The 21,402-nt window shown below is 41.3% G+C and overlaps 1 protein-coding gene across 1 annotated transcript in view; it reads right to left on the bottom strand.

Moving 5' to 3' along the window:
- The window catches only part of LOC136872214 (sodium- and chloride-dependent glycine transporter 1-like), a 421,393-nt gene that overhangs the window by 298,629 nt on the left and 101,362 nt on the right, over window positions 1-21,402 (bottom strand). Inside the window, exons 5-6 of the mRNA XM_068227369.1 lie at window positions 15,596-15,617; window positions 5,584-5,644 (exon numbers count right to left, since the gene is read on the bottom strand). Of these exons, the coding sequence (XP_068083470.1) occupies window positions 5,584-5,644; window positions 15,596-15,617 (83 nt within the window). The remainder of the gene's footprint in view (window positions 1-5,583; window positions 5,645-15,595; window positions 15,618-21,402) is intronic.

Genomic DNA, 21,402 nt, shown 5'->3' with positions numbered 1-21,402 from the left:
TGTTAAGTACAGAACAAAAATAGCCAACCGGACACCAGTGGGATCCGAACCCACAACCTCCCGATTTCGCAGCTGTCAGTCAACTCGTCGCTCAGCCAAGGTTTCAGGGGAAGTACGCCGATGTCTTCCCAAACCCATTAGCTAGAGCTCACTGGACACTCTGGGTACATCATCAGGGCAGCTCAACCCATCCCGCAGCAGACCTGAGAGAACCATACTAGGGGCTTTCTTTTTAAATGTTGTTACACTTCAATTCTCGGCTCGGGGCTCCGAATACTACTTAACATCACGTTTTAAGGGACTTAACAATTAGGAGATTTTGGTGGGGGGGGGGAGTGGGGAAGAAATGGCCCTCTGACCCCCTAAGATCACTTTTAGGGAGCCAGAAAACATCATTCCCCTCCCCCCAGTACAAAGTCGGCACCACTGACACTGTCGACAAGCGGTAACGACTGTCGCACGCAGCGAGAGGAAAAACGCAGCGCGGCGGGTAATTTTTATAAGAAACTAGCAAATCCACCCGTGCTTCGCTACGGTATTCTACATTGTATACGGATATCGAAATAAATTACTGTACATGAAGTGAATAAGATTTTTTATATTGCATGCCTCTTGGCGTTATCCGAGAAACAGCATAGGGAGGTCCGCAGACGTTTCCAATGTAAAGTGCGAGTTGCGGAGTTGTGATGATAACGACAGGTCCACTTGTATATCGCAATTCACTATGCGTAACGTCAGTCACATTTTGATGCGTAATTTTTTTTAAATCGGGGGCACCCTTGCAAGCGGTCACCTATTCCTAATGATAAAGAGAGTCAGCTAAAAGAGTTTTGAAAAAATGCACGCTCCCTTGCCGTCTGCTAGTCAAATCGAGAAGGAAATTATTCATAACAATGGCACATAGGCGTTGGAGTAGGACCCCATTCCTATTGCCAGTTAAAGTCGATGTGGGGAGTACTGATCACAACAGCAGACGCCCTCCAGCTGACAGTCACTATTGATTTGTAAAGTATTAATTACAATGTCAGACACACCCCCTTCTAGATCGCTACAAATCGACTTCAGTGAGTAAACGTAGATCGACATACGGAAGTGTATGCATGTTCACACCGAGCTCGATAGCTGCAGTCACTTAAGTATTCGGGAGATAGTGGGTTCGAACCCCACTGTCGGCACCCCCCTGAAGATGGTTTTCAGTGGTTTCCCATTTTCACACCAGGCAAATGCTGGGGCTGTACCTTAAGTAAGACCACGGCCGCTTCCTTCCCACTCCTAGTCCTTTCCTGTCCCATCGGCGCCATAAGACATATCTGTGTCAGTGCGACATAAAGCAACTTGCAAGAAAATAAAATGCATGTTCACCTTCATTTACAGAATAACTGCTGCTATACGGCGCACGATATCGAAAAGCGGATTGTACGGCAAGACGCCTCTGGTCTCATTTAGCGATCTAACTGGCTGACCCTATGATATTTCCTCGTATCATATCTATTTAAAAGTAAGAATGTTTTAGACCGGGCGAGTTGGCCGTGCGCGTAGAGGCGTGCGGCCGTGAGCTTGCATCCGGGAGATAGTAGTTTCGAATCCCACTATCGGCAGCCCTGAAGATGGTTTTCCGTGGTTTCCCATTTTCACACCAGGCAAATGCTGGGGATGTACCTTAATTAAGGCCACGGCCGCTTCCTTCCAACTCCTAGGCCTTTCCTATCCCATCGTCGCCATAAGACCTATCTGTGTCGGTGCGACGTAAAGCCCCTAGCAAAAAAAAAAAAAGAATGTTTTAGAAACGTTGAATAGGGTGAAATGTGTGTAAGATTTTCACACAGTGAATTACTTTTCACATACTTATGCGACAACTTCAAACATAGAATTTGGCTCACATATGGCTACTGAGTGGGCCAATATTCGTGTAGAATTTGATGATCCCATCTTTCCTATAAGTGAATCAACCCATTAATTAAACGTGGACAAAGTGGAAAATTTAGGTAAATCCAGAAATACAGCAAAATTTAACTTACAAAAAAGCTATAATTTTGCCAAATTTCAATTTTCTAACTCGTCTGGGAGATTCTGCCGCCATCTTCATATGGAGGAGGGAATTAAAATTAGGACTTTCAGGAAACTTTTAAGCCCATGAAACCTATAAGTTATCATTCTGGATAAATATCACCGACTGTGTTCTTATGCAGATTTGAAACTCCCAGCGTGTCCCCCCTCAGAGAATTTTAGATTTTTCTAGGGATCCTAAAGTCATCAGCTTGTCTGGTACCAAGTTTCTAAGATTCCTAGAATGGTCTCATTTATTCACGTCTGTTTTAATTTTTATGCTTAATTTATATATATATCGTATAGTATAAAGAGATCGCTCCAAACTAACTTAATATTGAACATATTTCATCCGCTTCGCTAGTAGTTCTAGGGGCGTCTTACTCCCAAAGTATGTTTTCCAGGTAGTAAGTCATGCTTGAGAGTCATACTGAATACACACGTCCAATATCTCGATCATTTTGACAATTTATTTTCTCACCTTGTCACCCCCTATGCCGAAGGGGATGAAGTTGGACTTAAAAAATCCGGAATGTTACTATTCATCTCAGCGACCCGGAAAACTATGGATTCGGCAGTATATTCGATTATTTTTACATCTCACCCCCCTCCCCCACCCTAAAGGGGGCAAAACTTTGATTCTTAAAAAATCGGGAGTGTTAGTATTCATCTCAGAGACACCGATAACTATGGATTCGACACTATTTGCCATTATTTTATGTCGCAATCCCCCTCGCCCCCCACCACAAAGGGGGATGAACTTGGACTTATAAAATATCCGGAGTCTCACTAATCATCTCAGCGACCCCGACAACTCTGGATTCGACACTATTTTCGATTATTTTTATGTATCACTCTCCCATCGCCCCCCACCACGAAGAGGGCTGAACTTAGAAAAATTCCGGAGTGTCACTATTCATCTCAGCTACCCCAAAACGTATGGATTTGACGCTACTTTCGATGATTTTTATATCTCAGCCCCGTCGCCCCCCACCCCTAAGGGTTCCTGGGGTGTATTACTCCCACGTGGTTTGTCTCCTGATACTAAAAGTCCGGAGTGTCACTATTCATCTCAGCGACCCCAAAAACTATGTATTCGATACTATTTTCTATTTTCTATATATCACTCTCCCATCGCCCCCCCGCAAGAAGGGGGCTGAACTTTGACTTTAAAACATTCCGGAGTGTCACTATTCATTTCAGCGACCCCGAAAAGTATGGATTCAACACTACTTTCGATGATTTTTATATCTGACCCTAAGGGTTCCCGGCGTGTATTTCCCCCACGTGCTTTGTCTCCTGATACCAAAAATCTGTTGTGTCACTATTCATCTCAGCGACCCCGAAAACTATGGATTCGACACTATTTTCTATTATTTTTATATATTACTCCCATCGCCCCCACCCCAAAGGGGGCTGAACTTGGACATTAAAAAATTCCGGAATGTCACTATTCATTTCAGCGAACCCGAAAAGTATGGATTCAACACTACTTTCGATGATTTTAATATCTCACCCCCCTCGAACCCCCCGCTCCTAAGGGTTCCTGGGCCGTCTTACCCCAACGTGGTTTGTCTCCTGATACTAAAAATCAGGAGTGTACAATTCACCTCGGCGGCTCCGAAAAGTATGTATTCGACACTATTCTTTTAATTTTATATATCAATCAGCCCCTCGCCCCCACCCCAAAGGGAGCTGAACTTTAAAAAATCCGGAGTGTCACTATCCATCTCAGCGACCCCGAAAAATACGGATTCGACACTATTTTCGTTAATTTTTAATTTCCAGTGGTTCAGTGTCATTTACACATATACATCCATTTTTATATATAGTAAGATAAGATGTCACTGTACACATCTGATTTCGTTAACGAGTACATTATGGTTTCTGTGCTGTCTGGCACCCACGTGGTTTGTCTCCTGATGCTAAAAATCAGGAGTGTACAATTCACCTCGGCGACTCCGAAAAGTATCTATTCGACACTATTCTTTTAATTTTATATATCAATCCGCCCCTCGCCCCCACCCCAAAGGGGGCTGAACTTGGACTTTAAAAAAATCCGGAGTGTCACTATTCATCTCAGCGACACCGAAAAGTATAGATTCGACTCTATTTTCGTTAATTTGTATATCTGACCCCCTCGCCGCCCCCGCCCCCAGTGGTTTCTGTGCTGTCTGACCGCCACGTGGTTTGTATCCTGATACTAAAATTCCGGAGTGTACAATTCACCTCGGCGACCCCAAAAACTATGTATTCGACACTATTTTCCTTTAATTTTATATATCACTCCCTCCTCGCCCCCCACTCAAAAAGGGGGCTGAAATTGGACTTAAAAGAATCAGGAGTGTTACTATTCATCTCAGCGACACCGAAAAGTATGGATTTGACACTATTTTCGTTAATTTGTATATCTGACCCACTGTCCCCCCCCCCCACCCCACCCGTAAGGGTTCCTGGGCTGTCTTACCCCAACGTGGTTTGTCGCCTGATACTAAAAATCAGGAGTGTACAATTCACCTCGACGACCCCGAAAACTATGTATTCGACACTATTTTCCTTTAATTTTATATATCACTACCTCCTCGCCCCCACCCCAAAAGGGGGCTGAACTTGGACTTGAAGAAAATCCGGAGTGTCACTATTCATCTCAGCGACACCGGAAAGTATAGATTCGACTCTATTTTCGTTAATTTGTATATCTGACCCCCCTCGCCACCCCCCGCCCCCAATGGTTTCTGTGCTGTCTGACCTCCACGTGGTTTGTATCCTGATACTAAAATTCCGGAGTGTACAATTCACCTCGGCGACCCCAAAAACTATGTATTCGACACTATTTTCCTTTAATTTTATATATCACTCCCTCCTCGCCCCCCACCACAAAAGGGGGATGAAATTGGACTTTAAAAAATCTGGAGTGTTACTATTCATCTCAGCGACACCGAAAAGTATGGATTTGACACTATTTTCGTTAATTTGTATATCCGACCCCCTGCCCCCCACCCGTAAGGGTTCCTGGGCTGTCTTACCCCAACGTGGTTTGTCCCCTGATACTAAAAATCCGGAGTGTACAATTCAACCTCGGCGACTCTGAAAACTATGTATTCGACACTATTTTCGTTCAATTTTATATATCATTTCCCCCTCGCCCCCTATCCAAAAGGGAGCTGAACTTTGACTTTTCAAAAATCGGGAGTGTCACTATTCATCTCAGTGACCCCAAAAACGGTGGATTCGACACTTTTTCAATTATTTTTATACCTTTGCTCCCTTGACCCCCCCCCACTCCTAAGGGAGCTACGAATGGCTTACCCCACAGTGCTCGTCTCCTGATAGTAAGTCATAAGTGTACCAAGTTTGGTTGAAATTGCTCCAGTGGTTCAGGAGGAGATGTCATTTACACACATACATCCATTTTTATATATAGTAAGATAAGATGTCACTGTACACATCTGATTTCGTTAACGAGTACATTATGGAAGGACCTTAAAGATATTGAAAAAAGCATGCTTAAATAATGATACTCAGTACGCTACTTACTGAAAGAATTCGTCGGCTGGCGTTCTCCATGCTGTTACGGACGAGTTCTCTGCAGGAGGTACTCCATATAATTCGAACTGTAAGAGTAACATAGTTATCATATTAAAGATGTGTAAGAATTGAAATAAACTTGTATTGCAACAAGTAGGAATTTCTTACGATTCTGTGCAAGTTAGTTACACAGACATTGAACCGAGAATCAGCGTCAAACTTATATACCTCGGCCTACAATGGGCAATGGTTTCTCGTATTATATATGATTTCCTGCCTTGCTCCTTATTGTAGACTATAAGGGAAAGTTATCCAAAAAGTATGAGGGAGTAGGTATATTTGCTACAATGTCGTCTAGCTAGCTGTCAACGTCCTGTCATTATCCAGAACGAAAAACAATGTTTTCTGTTTTGCTTTTCTTCTTCTCCCTGTGGGTGGCGGTCGGTAGAATAACAACCACGGTATCCCCTGCATGTAGTAAGAGGCGACTAAAAGGGGCCACAACGACTCAACTTGGGAGCGTGGGTTAGCGACCACGAGGTCCTTAGCTGAGCCCTGACATTGCTTCGACTTACTTGTGTCAAGCTCGTTACTTTCATCTAATTAGATGTAATAAGTAATAAATTCTGTAAAATAATAATGGGTCTACCAGAATGCATAGCAAACAGTGGAGCTAGAAGTTTATGTGAAGATAATCAGCATCCAAGCAGATATAAGCAGAAAAGTAGTAAAATATTGGTTAAGATTAAGAAGGGGAGAGGGGAAGGAAATATTGAACCTAGCATACCAACACCAGATGAAACACTTAGATGATGATTATTGGGTGTCGAAAGTGAAAAGTATGCTAGACAGAATAGGAATGGTAGAATACTGCGATATAGAGATGAACAGTATAGGGAAGAGATTCATAAAAAAGAATTAACGATCAGAGTGAGGGGCATAGAGAAACAGACGATTAGGGCAGAATGTGAAACCAAAAGAACACTAGCATAATTTTGCGGAATTATTCAAAATATGCCAATAAGAAAAGAAAAACTCCCAGATAGAGAACTAAGAGGTGTGGTGTGGTGGCTAATGGGGATATATAAAAATAAGGGACTGAGAGATGTACTGAAAACTAAATATTTTGGTGATAAATACAAATCAGAAGTAGAATGTGGCAGAAGGAGATGAAAAGGGATCAGCACCACTAGTACGTTTAATTGATATTAGATGTAATAATATAGAAATTGTTGTATTAAATAAACTAAGGACGGGGAAGATACATGTTGTCCTAGACTATATAATATTGTTAACGTCTAGAGCAAAATAAATTATATTTAGTATAGTCAAATAATTGTGAGAGGGAAATCTAAGTCATGTATCGAATTTAATGAATTGCAATAAACGAATGCTCTCTCCCCAGTTTCAGGCGATCCGGAACTGGGAGACCTGAGTATTCTATTCTGTTCTATACTTTCACCTATCCTATCCGACCACCGTTGGTCAACACTTGTTATTTTCCAACCCCGACGCTATTAGGTTCCCACACCTACAGAATCTTTTATTTTCACACTGTTCGTGGCCCTTGCCTTTCTTAGGTCAATACCTTCATTTTTCCATGCCTTCCTATTCTTCTCTCTAATTAATGTTATAGAGGATGTTGTCTTCCTCTTAAAACATTAATCACCACCATCGCTTTCCGTCGAACGCGTAGCGAGTGTATGTAAGCACATGCGCACTCACCGCCAGAAGAACAAGCATGGCAGTGGTGTTTGTGACACACAGACAATGTTCCCAGTTGGTATGCTTGTTGTGATTCATTCTGCTACTCTGACCTTCGTCCAGGTGTGTTCTGTGTGTCACAACTTTGCAACTCGAATGAATCACAGCATGCAGAAGCTCTGCTGTACTGTGGCGCGTGCACTTACGTATTGTGTTTTACATCACATTACGAAAAGTAACAATTTTCCACACCTATCTTGCGAATATCCTTCTCTGCTACCCCGTACGATGGCGCTACAATATTACCTTCCATCCTATATACATACATCGGTCAAACATCCCTATTATATAAAGCCACAAGGCTAACTGACTGACTGACTGACTGACTCACTGACATTAATGTCTGCCCACTTCCAGGTGAGCTAGGAACATGAAATTCGGTAGTCTATTAGCTATTAGGCTGCAACACAACGAGAAATTCCAAAAAGTTGACATTTTTCATATTTAGCCCCCGCTCCGCCCAATCAAGGTATCGGACTCAAATTTCGTGTTAGACCCTTCCAGACGAACTAGAAAGTTGAAATTCGGCAGTCTGATAGACATTGGGCTGTAAGCCAAGGAAAAATCCAAAACGTTATAATTTTTCATATTTACCCCCACCACTACTCAATCAAAATATCGGACTCAAATTTCAGGTTAGACCATTCCAGATGAGCTAGGAACTTAAAATTTGGAAACATTATAGCTATTAGTTTGCAAACTACGGAAAAATTCAAAACAATCACATTTTTAATTTCTGCCACCCTCCCCCCAAAACAAAATGGTGGACGCAGTGCCCTACAAAATTAAAATTTGACAAAGCTCTAGCTCCAAGACCGCAAACTACGTAGAAATTGTAACAAGTTCAAATTTTTAATATTTTATCCACTAAAAAAATCGAAATATCAAGCCAAATTTAATGACCGTGCAGACTTTCGTTTCGAGCTATCTTGTGGCTGAATGGTAATTGCTATCAATAAACGGATTGCACTTTCGCTCCTATAATTAAGAGATTTACAACTTTGGTCCTATGACTTTTTGTCGTATCTCGACCCCGTCTACCCCGACTGAGCTTCATTTTCCCGGGTTTGTCAACTTTGTTAAATTTCCATAAATTTATTTACTGATTCACACACTCATAAAACAGGTAGGTGAACGAAATTCAGCACGCTCCGTGGCACGATCATTGGCCACATGTAGACCGACTTTCATTATTCTAGCTGCCTTTAATGTATGGGAAAACGGAAGGAATATGTGGAAACACATCAAATTTCAGCCGAATTTATGTTTCTTAAGCAATTTATGGTGAAGTCCATGGAGATACAGCAAAACCTCAAATAACCAAAATTCTAGGTCGTTTCATCGTTGACATGGTTGGCAAGTTTCAAGACTGTAGCTGTCTTATAAGTTGGCAAAATAATATTTCAACTTGTGAAAAGCGCACGAAATTTGACATGGATCGAAATGTCCACTTCTCTCAGTGTTACAAATAAGCGAGATACGAGAAAATGCATAAGAAGGTAATATAGACGACTAAAGGGGTCGTCTGATGGCGCAGTCCGTACCTCGATACGACGTACCGTTTGGCCGCAATAAATACGACGTACCGTTTGGCCGCAATAAATTTCGAAATGAAAGTCTGCACTATTTAGCGTGCACATTGCCTGGCTCTATCTTATATATATCCCTTTGGCTAACTGACTGACATAAATGTTTACCCACTTCGGCATGAGGTAGAAATTTGAAATGTGGCAATGTGATAGCTATTAGCCTGTAACCTACGGAAAAAAAACAAAAAAATTCAAATTTTTAATTTTTGACCTTCTCTTCCCAAAGAAAATAGCGGACGCCATTATGTAGTGCCCTAAAATTTACAATTTGGCAGCGTTATAGCTCCTAACCTGTAACCGACGTAGAAATTGCAAGAATTTCAAATATTTAATATTTTACCCACTAAAAAAGTCGAAGTATTAAGCCAAATTTAATGACGGTGCAGACTTTCGTTTCGAGCTATCTTGTGGCTGAACGGTAATTCCTATCAATAAACGGATTATACTTTCGCTCCTATAATTAGGAGATCTACAACTTTGGTCCTATGACTTCTTGTCGTATCTCTACCCCTTCTACCTCAGATTGAGCTTCATTTTCCAGGTTTTGGTCAATTTCGTTAAATTTCCATAAATTGTTTTTGCTGATTCACACACTCATAAGACAGATAGATGCGCGAAATTCAGCACTCTCCGTGGCACGATCATTGGCCATATGTAGAACGACTTTCATTATTCTAGCTGCCTTGAATGTATGGGAAAACGGAAGGAATATGTGGAAACACTAATCAATGGTGAAGCCCATGGAGATTCGGCAAAACCTCAAATAACCAAAATAGTAGGTAGTTTCATCGTCGACCTGCCTGCCATGTTTTGTGACGTACCTACTCGGCCCACAGATGTGTGACAAAATTATAACGCGTCGGGTCACTTTAATATTAATATAAGTAAGTGATATCTCATTGTTTCTCCATAAACAATATCCCATGGGCGCCAACCTTCAAGCTTATGGCTTGAAAACGAAAGTTGATAATTAATAATAATAATAATAATAATATTAATAATAATAATAATAATAATAATAATAATAATAATAATAATAATAATAATAATAATAATAATAATAATAATAATAATACGTAATGAGACTCAAAAATCTCCCAGGGCTGGGGTGACGTAACACAAATCATTAAGTACACTAACTTGAAATTTAAGGATCATTAATAATAATTTCAGAAAACACAAATTAACACAGCTATTTATTAGGATGATAAACGTGACGTAGCGGCGTATTAACGAAATCTGAACTTACGGAAGCAAAAGAAAAATTAAATTAAATTAACTCTAAGAACATGAATTGTAACGCGTGGACTTGCAGTAATTTAAGCCATTAGCTCACCATTTGTAGAGTCTGTTATCTTGAAGCTGATGATGGATGGATCTCTCGGACCGGCTGCGTCATCTGTTGTTGGATTCCAGTCCTACTTCTGCTTCGTGCATAATACACTAGCTGTAATATGTCTTTCCTGCCTTAACACTTCCTACTGTACTCCTTGCATAAAGTCGTAATGAGTCCTAATTTTAAATGCAAAACCACCATGGGTTATGTTCATGGAGAGAATACACTTCTATTCTTCCGTATTACGGAACAGTAGCGTAACTACATTCATAATAAAAGCTCTCCTTCCCTGTACTCGTCAAAACCGGTCTCCCGTTGGCTATACCTCTCGTCATTGAGATAACAAGTCCCAATGAGAGTAACTTTTGAGTAGTATCCTACGGTACTACTCAGATGCGAAGTGATCTAAGTTAAAATCTTCTCCGATGTGCAGACGTAGAATCGTAGTAAGAGTGTCTTCCAAGAGTGTCTCTGTGTCTAAGAATGAGAATAAGAATCTCCTCTCCAGCTCTTGTCTTCGAAGTATATAGGTTCAAAAGTCTCCCTCTATCAGCCATATCACATGGTCCAGTGAGATTCGAGGTCTCATCCCTTCTCCTATGTATTGCTGTGAATCCATCACGTTGCTTCATTACGTCCATTCACATAGGCTGAACTTTCCCGCGAAATCAAAGCGTCAGGTAGCGAACTTCGAAAAGTCGGCGTTCATAATGTTTCAACTATCTCTTCAGAAGGTGGAGAGGGTAAGGTCTCTCGTAACATTTCCTGGAAATGGGCTGAAATTAGCCTGCTGACTCTGGTCACTTCACAACGGCTATTGGAAAATCTACTGCAAGTTATTAATATAATGATGTTGAAATACTTTACACAGTTATTTGTTCGTTCAGAATACGTTATAGCCGCGATACAAAGAAATGATGTGAAATGGATGATTAAAACCCTATATATATACATATTAATTTAAAAAATGATCTACCGGTGATTAAATATATACATATTATCAATTAATTAGACAGTTCAATAATTTATCACATACTATGATGTTCCAAACATCACAGTTTCAAGACTGCAGCTGTGTTCTATGTTGGCAAAATAATTTTTTAACCTGTGATAAGCGGACAAAATTTGATATGGATCGAAATGTTCACTTCTTTGTATGGTATAAATAGCGGAGTCACAACAACATGTATAAGACAATAATTTAGGCGACTAAAAGGGTCGTCTGATGCCGCAATCTGTTTCCCGATGCGATCTACCGTTTGGCCGCAATAAATTTCCAAATGAAAGTTTGCACTGTTTAGCGTGCACATTCCCTGATCCTATCGGCGATCTCATAACTATTAGGCTGTAACTCAGTGATAAATTCCAATAAGGTTAAATTTTTATTTTTACCCCTCCACGCCTTGAGTGCTCTAATACCGTTGGGGTCGGAAAAGAAAAAAGAATTGACCAAGGAAGGTCTGATAGGATAGATGTATCCGAACACCCGGCCGGAAGGTCCTAGATTCGCTGCACCAGAGGATGCCGAGGGAAACATATATCAATAGATTGTAGCGAGCTGACGGAGTCGGTACACAGCAGAAAGTGCCGGCGCTCATCGAACAGCGTGTTCCGCAGAGCTTCACAGATAGCATAGAGCTCTGCTGTATACAAACTACAAATGGCACTAGGAAAGTTTAGCAATACGCAAAACCGGTTGGCTGGATACGCCTGATATGGTGAGGGATGAAAAGAGAGGTGACAACCGGTCTAGGAGACAGCAAGGCACGATCTTCACACCAGTTGTTACCAAGCAGTGGGATCGAAGGCAAGTTAAGATGTTAGTGTGGTGTAAAGGTGAATATCGCGCAATTATCCGCTACAGTTTTTCTCGTGGATTAACTGTTAACCAGTGCCTGGAGGAAGTGACTCCTGTGCTTGGGAAAGACTGTCCACATCGGACAACACTTTTCCGCTGGTACAAAGAGTTCCAGAGGGGAAATTTTGGGGTTGAAGGCAATCCTCGTTCTGGGCGACCGTCTGAATCAGTGACAGGAAAACATTGAAGCTGTGAAGAAAATGTTGCAGCAAGAGAGGCGGTTGACATATCGGCAGGTAGAAGAGACCCTCCAAATCCCTGCGCCAGCTATTCATTCAATTCTAAATGACCAGCTCCATGTTAGAAAGGTTTGTTCCTTTCGGATGCCCCATTCACTTTCAGAGGAACAAAGGGAACATCAAGTGAAATGGTGCCGAGAAATGCTAAAACAGTTTGAAAATGGGACTTCGCGTAACGTCAATAGCATCGTTAGAAGTGACGAAAATTGGTTTTATTATTACGATGTCCCAACAAAATCCCAGAACAAGGTGTGGCTGTTTGAAGGTGAGGGTTCTCATGTGACTGTGTGAAAGTGAAAGTCAGTGAAGAAAAGGATGATTGCAGTATTCTTCACTAAACGGGGCATCCTGACTCGGGTTGTGCTAGAAACACAAAGGACAGTTACTGCGAAGTGGTACAGTGAGACTTGTCTGCCTCAGGTCATCCAGGCTCTCAAGCAACTCCGTTCAATTTCACGTCTCAACACGTGGCTCTTGCATCACGACAATGCTCCAGCACATCGTGCTAACGTAACAATGTATTTTCTTGGCAGATCAGGGCTGACTGTGCTTGATCACCCTCCATACAGTCCTGATCTTGCCCCATGTGACTTCGCACTCTTCACAGGAGTGAAGATGAAGCTGAAAGGGCGGCGTTTTTCATCCGACGAGGAGCTTCTGGCAACCTGGGATCAAAAGTGTGAAAATAAAACCGAAGAAAAGTGGCAGAGTTGGTTCAGTGACTGGTTTCGACGTATGGAGAAGTGTATTGAGTGTGGTGGAAATAATTTTGAAAAAGTCTAAAGCGTTCTCTCACATTACAAAACTTTCCTAGTGCCCTTTGTACAGGCTTCCGGGAGAGTAAAAAGAAACCTGTTATTGTCGACAACGAAACCACAGGCTACTCCCGCCGCTGCGCTCGAATCATCCGTGAAAACAACGGCTGAATCGGGATATCGGCCAACAACGGACAGGGAGTGTCTCCGATAAATGGATCAGGTCGTCGTGTTATCCACGGACGTACCCTACTTGGTTGTCTAACAAGACAAGGAATCGTACATCAGAAAATCTGTGGATACTATCCAGACCTATTCCAACCGGCTGCGTTGCTTGAGGATAAGCAGCGTACAGCCGACGGTTTTCTTTGTGGAATACGTAGGGATAGCTTGGGTAAAGTGGCATCTGTCTCAAATTTGCAGCATAGGACAGAGTTATTTGCAGGCGACTCGGGTGTAAAGGCGGCACACCAGATTCAGCGAGCAGGCTGGGGGGCTTGTATAAAAAGCTCCCGTTGCCAACCTAACTCCGCTGTGGTGGATGTTATTCAGATTCGCAAGGACACTTTGCCTTGTTGATACATTTGCTGCACTGCCGTATTCTAACCTGGATAAAATACGTGCCTTATATATCGTACGAGCAACGTGCGGTCTTTCCCCCGCAAGTAGCGCTGCTAAGAAATTTAAAAAAATACTCAGCTTCTTAGCGCATTTCACATTTAAACTGCCGCATGTGTGACTCTCACGATAATTTGCTATCGAGAAGGACCTCAAGAAATCGGTAAGTGTCAACTACCGGAAGAGCGAACTCCCCTAAATAAAGCTCAGGATGTGAGTGAAAAGTGCGCTTCCAGCATAAGTGTACAACAGAGGTCTTTGCGGTTCAAAACCGAAAGCCATTTTCTAAGGTCCACTGTACCATTCTCCTGATTGTTTGCTGAAATTGAATCGTTGAATTCAAGAAGGGGACTAGTGCATCAGCAATAATTTCGAGAAAAACAAAAACTTTATAAACTGCATAATTTTGCAGTAGGCTTAATTTGTTTTGTACATTCGGGTTTCGGATGTCATTAGGTACATAATTAGAAGAAATTATTGAATTTTAGGAAGTTTTTCATTCACAAAAATGAGCTTAAAAATTGCAAACACGTTCCCTTTTTGCACGGAACGGTGAGGCTTTATATTGAATAAAAAAAATTATCTACATATTTAATGTCTTAATGCACTGACACACTGAAGTAAACATTACTGAACAAAATTTGTTTCATTAGAGCAGTTTTCAAATGGATATTACAAGCAAATTTGAAATCAATCCGTGTACCATACTTCACTTTCTGAATCTAGGTCTGTTGGTTGTTTTCCTTTGTCAGAAAATCGTTCAGCAATGATCCTAAAATAATCCCGATGTTCTGAGGGAATTATTTCAAGCATTTTATCAACATCATTGGCCTCGGCAGCTTTTATTGGTACTAGGACAAAGTAGGCTGAGGGCACACCTGACACAGTAGAATGCCTACCAGGTTTTACAAGTGAGAAATCGTAAGTAACTAGGCCACTGCAATGAGGAGATACTTTTACACATTTTGATGTTGATGAGAACTCATATCCCTTATATGAAATCACAGGCCATTATTCCCTCTCACTGTAACATATTTTTTTGAAAAAGGAATCAAAATATGCAGAAAAATGAAAATATACTTTGAGGGCACATTTGTAACACCAACTTTTTTAGACTAATACTTAATATGTCATGTGAAGGGGTATACACTGTGTCTTGTTTCCTTTTTGAGTTCTATTGCAGAGAAATCTCGGTCACATGCCATGTAAGAATGGCCACGTGAAGGAAACATATGGCTTACTACAGAAAACCTACTGTTGTGCACCAAGGTGCACCAAAAATGAAAAAACCGTGCGATTCCTATTTTGGCCCATACAGGCATCTGAGAAAACATACAGTTTTCTTACAGTTCTAGCTTCATGATTTTCAATACAACTCATTAGCTGTGAAACAACTTCATCTGGGCCCTTCCGAGCAGTTGTTTCATCAAGCACATACATGAAGGCTTTATCACCAGAAAACCATTGTGTCCCAAAAGCAAAAACCCAAGGTTGCCTGTAATGAAACATGTTCCCAACAGGAATATGTGAACTGAAATGTTCTGCATATAATCGAAAGTAATCATTTCTGCTCTTCCTTTCTCATTACCCTTAACTAGTTCCTCACATCTTTTCATGCTATCATAAAATGATTTTGCTCTTAACTTATGAAGTCTAAGTTCATTTTTTGCTTGTATCCTTAAAGCCATGTTTGTTTCATTGTTTATTTTACATTTAAGTTGTTCACAAATCCCACATAATATTATATACGCCCTAGGAGGACCAAATCCATAGATAACCGTGGAGAGGGCGCGCACGGTCTTTTAGATCGGCTCAGGAAAAGTAGCACAAATTAAGCAAAACTAATTTTAATGTTACAAAACTAGTAAATAATTTTGAACCAACCTGTAAATAATGTTAAGAGGTGTTTAACAATACAAAAATTTGATGTTAAACAATTGACGTTCATTCTGCGTCATCACTTCATTCTTGTCTTTCCGTACTCCACCGAAAACATGTCACTCACGAGTGTACTTTGCAGATATGTCGCTGGCATATACGGCATCTAATCTTGGTTTTTCTGGTTGTTTATTTTTCAGTTGCAGTAGGTGAATCTTCCATTCCCTTCTAGTTCTTGTGGAGCTGCAGAGGGCTGCTCTTCTTCAGGCAATCCTAACATTTGGCGAACGTTCCTTTTCTAAAAGTCTTTCGATTTCTCTTTCCCTATTTCTATCCATGATGTGCCGGACTTCATTATATACGAAGGCACTATTTTACACCAAAATCAAATGAAACTGACACATTCTTACTATATTAACTCAACAAGTAAAATGAAAATTAACTCATCAAACGCATACGACATGGGGCGCGCCAGGAGTTTTAGACCGGGTCCGTCGAACAACTGACTCGGGCTGAAACTGAGGAGCGTAAGGGGTAAATTGTTTACGCACACTGATAGTGGACGAGTTCGGTGTAAGTTACTGAGGGGATGGAAGCTAGCGGCCCGCTACGTTAAGAACTATAAACATTTACGTCTGAACCCGGTCGAAAAGGCCGTGACGCGCCCTCTCTTGGATTAAAATGGTCTTTGAAATAGTCATAGAAATATCGGTATTTCACTTTGGAATTGAATGCATTTTTATCACCTCCATTGGATTTCATATCTTCATAAATCAAGTACATTTCCGGATCGTACTTCTCCATGAAAAGCTCCCATAACTTCTGAACCGATAGGTTACATGATAAATCCTTCCAGCAGTTTTTCCATAATGCACAACCCTATACGGAGATTAATGAAAGAACTCCTGTGTTAACTTATTGGTATCCTCCGGACTCCTGCGCTGTTGATCGTGCCTCCCTCGACCATCAGTTGGCGAACACACACATCCTCCTCGACAAGTCGACATATCCTTTCTAATCGTCGCTTCGGAATGCCGTGAAGTGCTAAAAATGCCTTTTTGCATACGACACCGTCTTGGAAACCAACTTTAACCTAAGAGAGAATAAAATATATTAATGTATTACCATTCCACTGTTGTGTTATAGCTTATAAAATATCCGTTCACAGATTTCGTACCCACCTTATAGTAGTAGTTCGCTGACCTTGGGCGGTGTTAAAAACTATTTTCCCGTGGTTTTCTGGTCTTATGCGTGTCCTGTGTCCTGTGCATCCTTGCTTTTCATTCTATTAAACTCATTCAATAATAGGATCTTCGAGTCGTGAGATAACTTATTGAAATATTTCTTTTGCAACCGGAAACTAGAAAAAAACAGGGCAATCATTATTTGATATTGATCTTTTAAGGGAATATTCGATAAACATTTTAAAACTCTAGCCCTCACTCAGCAGTGCATTCGGTATTGTGGTTATAAATGAATACCAAGCCTATTATTAAAAATATTTACCTGCGGTCTGCACCACTTTGTCTTGCTGGAACACGTTCTCCTTTCGAATTTTCATGTTCTTCACCACTTACTTTCTTCATTTTCAAAATATTTATTTTCCAAAGTGCAGCTCTCCGTTTTTTCGAACGAACTCAGAGCGTTGATCGTCACTATCACTGCTAGTGTCCGCCATGTTTTCACCACTCCACACAAATGAAAGAGCGCGCGCGGCACTGTTTTCGTCAAGCAGCAGACAGATTCGTGGAAAAAGAGGACTTGTCATTTAAAAAGACCCTTTTCTCCAACTTAACGCATGAATTTTCCTAGGTACTAACTTGTAAGTGTTTTTACGTTAAATAATGCAGAGTGCACTGGTATACACCACACAACTCTTGACTCAGATATAACTTTCCAGGTTTACCAAGTGGTCAGTGGTCGAGCTAGCGGGTCAAAAATCACGTTGGTACCCGGACAAATGTACTTTTTCTCCAGCACCACACAATTCGGCGATTCACCATCCTCTCAAATGGCTTACACAAACAGATAGTAAGACGAATAGGTCTGTAACTTCCTGCATACTTCGGATTATTGTCAGGCTTGAAGACATAGCTAACGGCCGTAGCTGTGATGAAATACCGGGTCAGATTTAAATGGGTTGCCACGCGCTATCGGTGGGGGTAGGGGAATGGAGGAGCGTAAAGGAACAGGCCACCCTACCGTACGTAAACTCCGGCTCAGGCACACCTCTGCGGAGGTTCGGACCTGCCTTCAGCCAGAATACATCCTTACCTTACTCCCTCTCGACACTGGGACGGAAACTCACCTCTACCCCGAGGCTACCCTCAGTAAGGTGTTTCACCATCTGGTTATGGTCATTAGCCGTGTCCTTGCAAAGCGCCAAGGTGCTGCTGAGTTCCCACTCTGTAAAGGGCATGTTATAGTCCTCTGAAAACTGAGTGACAAAACTGAGGTGAATACGTTGTGCCTCCCAATTCAGAGCTTGGAAATCACGATGGTAATTTCCGTAACCAGACACATCCGCGAAATGACTGGCTAGATGATTAGCAATCAAGGGTGGTTCAGTGACAATAATGCCTGCAATGGAAAATCCCGGTACTAATGATGATCCCTGTATACCCGAAGTACGTCGAAGTGTAGTCCACACTTGTGATGATGATGATGCGTGTGACGTCATGGACGAAGGTTACTTACGCTGGCGAATAAGAACTCGCACCTTAGCGCCGTTTTTTTAAATATAACTAAATTGGCCTCACTAGACTACCTACGATAGCGCTTATTAGCGCGGCGTCGTTATTTCATAGCTTTTGCAAATTCTTCGTACTACCTAGGAATGAGTTTTCGGCGAGAAGCCCCTGAAAAGGATTGAATGGTGTCCCCAGCAGCAGCAAGGATAACTTGTGTGATGTAATTTATGTCCCCGTATACGATCCGGCTGGTCGTGTCCCTCCCTCCCACGCCTTCCTGAGACTAATATTTACTTTCTTTAAATTTAAATTTAACTTCATTTATCAAAATATATTATGCATAGAAATTATAAAACAATGCGACACTTGGTTAATTATTATATCAGTCTGGATGTGAAAGTTACTTGTGAACATTCACTTGGTACAGCTGTTGGATCAGTGGGAAGTATGGTGTTATTTTCCAAAGACCAAGCATTTTACAAGCGTAGTCACCGAACCGAATATCAGCCTCTACATTAGCTCTATTTCTGTACTTTGTTTAACTTTTGCCCTAGCAGAAAAGGTTTACTCACACAGGTATGTTGTTGTGTTTCCTTTCCAGAAATTGTAGGGCATAGGAGATGTCATTGACCCAAAAGTCGATCAGAGACTTGGAGTTGTGATACAAGGCCTTCACAAGATACTGCGAACTTGTACCATTTATCGACCAAGTATTCCATATAATCAATCTGAGTTACACAACAATGAAACATAGTTTCTGAATGGTATTTTTACAACGTACATTATTATTGCGGACCCGTTGAATTATCGTCGCGGCCCCCACGGGTACGCCGACCACAGTTTGGGAATTGCTGCCTGCATGGTTGCTATGGTTACACTTCCGTCACACCTTTTCTTACATCACGTTACATAACATTTCGGATGATCCCCTGCCGTAATACACATTTATGTCAAGTGATCCTTCGTTCAGGAAACTGACGTGTTTGACATAAAACGCAGTATTGTCGTGTTGTTATGTACTTGAAGTTCCTTAAAAGAAGCTCGAAACCCGCACAAGTGCCTCGGTAATCGTGGCTAGGTAGGTTTCCTTCAGTGCAAATCTCTTCCACAACTCAGCGATCATCCTCGGTATGGTACCTCATGCGCCCACTGACAATCCATACACGCTGACGGAGTTAACATGCTATTTCTCCATGATACTGGAAGGTAAATTGCCTGCTTCTCATAAGAGTGCACATAGTGCGGCTGTTGTTCGCTTTATTCTACTCGTTGGGTACAATATTACTGAATGATCTCTCCGTTTATCGATGCCTGAATTTCTACCCCTATACCTCCCACTCATTACCTCGAAAGGCTTTTGCAATAAGGTCGTGAACTGTGTGTTGGCGATTATGCCTGAGCAGTGAGCCGAACGGACAGTAGCAGGGAAAATGTCCCAAGTTTCAATCTCACCACAGGCACCCGTTCTTACTGGAGCCACGTCTGCCAACATTTTGATACTTTCAGTCCACTGTAACGCTGAAAGGCCTATCTTTCCTGCAAACCTATTATTTCGTTGAGGGTGCTGTGCGAAGAGGTCACTTCCTTTTAAAATCCCATTTTCTGAGCTTTTCCCTGGCAACATTGCTGTTTGTTGTTGTTTATCCCTCAGTAATGTTCAAATTACTTTTTCTTTCCCAGTATTTCTCCCCCAGAATGTATATACTTTATTAGATTATTCCAGGATGTTTACAGTGTTAAGATGCTAAATAAATTCTTCCCTCTGCCTAACTAACTCTAAGTCTTTGCATTTTGTGGGTCAATAAATCATGACATCCGGAACGTCAATGGGAAGTGAAAAGAATCTCTTTGAGAACGCTCCGTAACAACTGGTTCACAGTCTCAAGGCATGCTTTTGGCAACTGATCGAGTGGGGTGTTCCTTAATGGATACACAAGCGTTGGACATATATGGTTAGTTAGTTAGTTAGTTAGTTAGTTAGTTAGTTAGTTTATCAGCTTTCAGAAGTGGAGTGGCGATTGATTTTTCCAGTTTAACGTTAAGGTTATTAATAACTTCAATACGATTTAAAATGACTGAGACAAATATACCCACAAATATTTAATTGCCAATATTTTTTATCGTTACTTCCTATGTATTCCGAGATTTATTTCTTTAAAATTTATCTTATCGATTATAATGACAGAACACTTGGATTCGTTGACTTCCAACCCAGTACCTTCAAGAAGTTTAATAGTCTTCCTCAACAGTTTCTTAATCTTTGGCTATCAACGCAATTTCATCTGCGGGCACATAATGGACAGACTGTCAGCTCTCGGTAAAAGTGGATATCCAAAGGCCTTCGTAACTCCGCCATAAATTAAGGCATGAAATAAATAAATAGATACATACATAGAAATTTATTGGAGAAAGTGGTGCATCCTGAAGAAGATCCCTCTTAATCGTCTGTTCTATTACTCTTTCCAGACTTTATAATCTATCCATGTATATATATATATATATATATATAAGTCACTGGATTTCAACCAAACTTGATACACTTATAACTTAGTATTAGGAGACAAACCGTGTGGAGGAAAGACACCCCAGGGACCCTTAAGGGCGTGGGACGATAGGGGGTGAATTATACAAATAATCGAAAATAGTGTCGAATCCATAGTTTTCTAGATCGCTGAGATGAATAGTCACAACTCGGATTTTGTAAAATTCCAAGTTCAGCCCCCTTTGGGGTTGGGGAGAGGGGGCTGTGAGATATAAAAATAATCGAAAATCGTGTCGAATCCATACTTTCGGGTAGCTGAGATGAATAATGACACTCCGGAATTCTTTCAGTCCTAGTTTTGGCCCCTTTGGTGGGGGGGGGGGGCGAGGGAGGACTGTGATGTAAATATAATCGAAACTAATTTCCTAATGCATAGTTTCCGGGGTTGCTGAGATGAATAGTGAAAATCCGGATTTTTAACATCGGATTTTTTAAAAGTCCAAGTTCAGCTCCCTTTGGGGGTGGGGAACGAGGGGAGGAGTGAGATATAAAAAGTAATCGAAAATCGTGTCGAATCCATAGTTTTCGGGGTGGCTGAGACAAATAATAACACTCCGGA

Source organism: Anabrus simplex, chromosome 4 (assembly GCF_040414725.1).
Source record: "Anabrus simplex isolate iqAnaSimp1 chromosome 4, ASM4041472v1, whole genome shotgun sequence".
NCBI lineage: Eukaryota > Metazoa > Arthropoda > Insecta > Orthoptera > Tettigoniidae > Anabrus > Anabrus simplex.
This window is presented reverse-complemented; position numbering and strand designations above follow the sequence as displayed.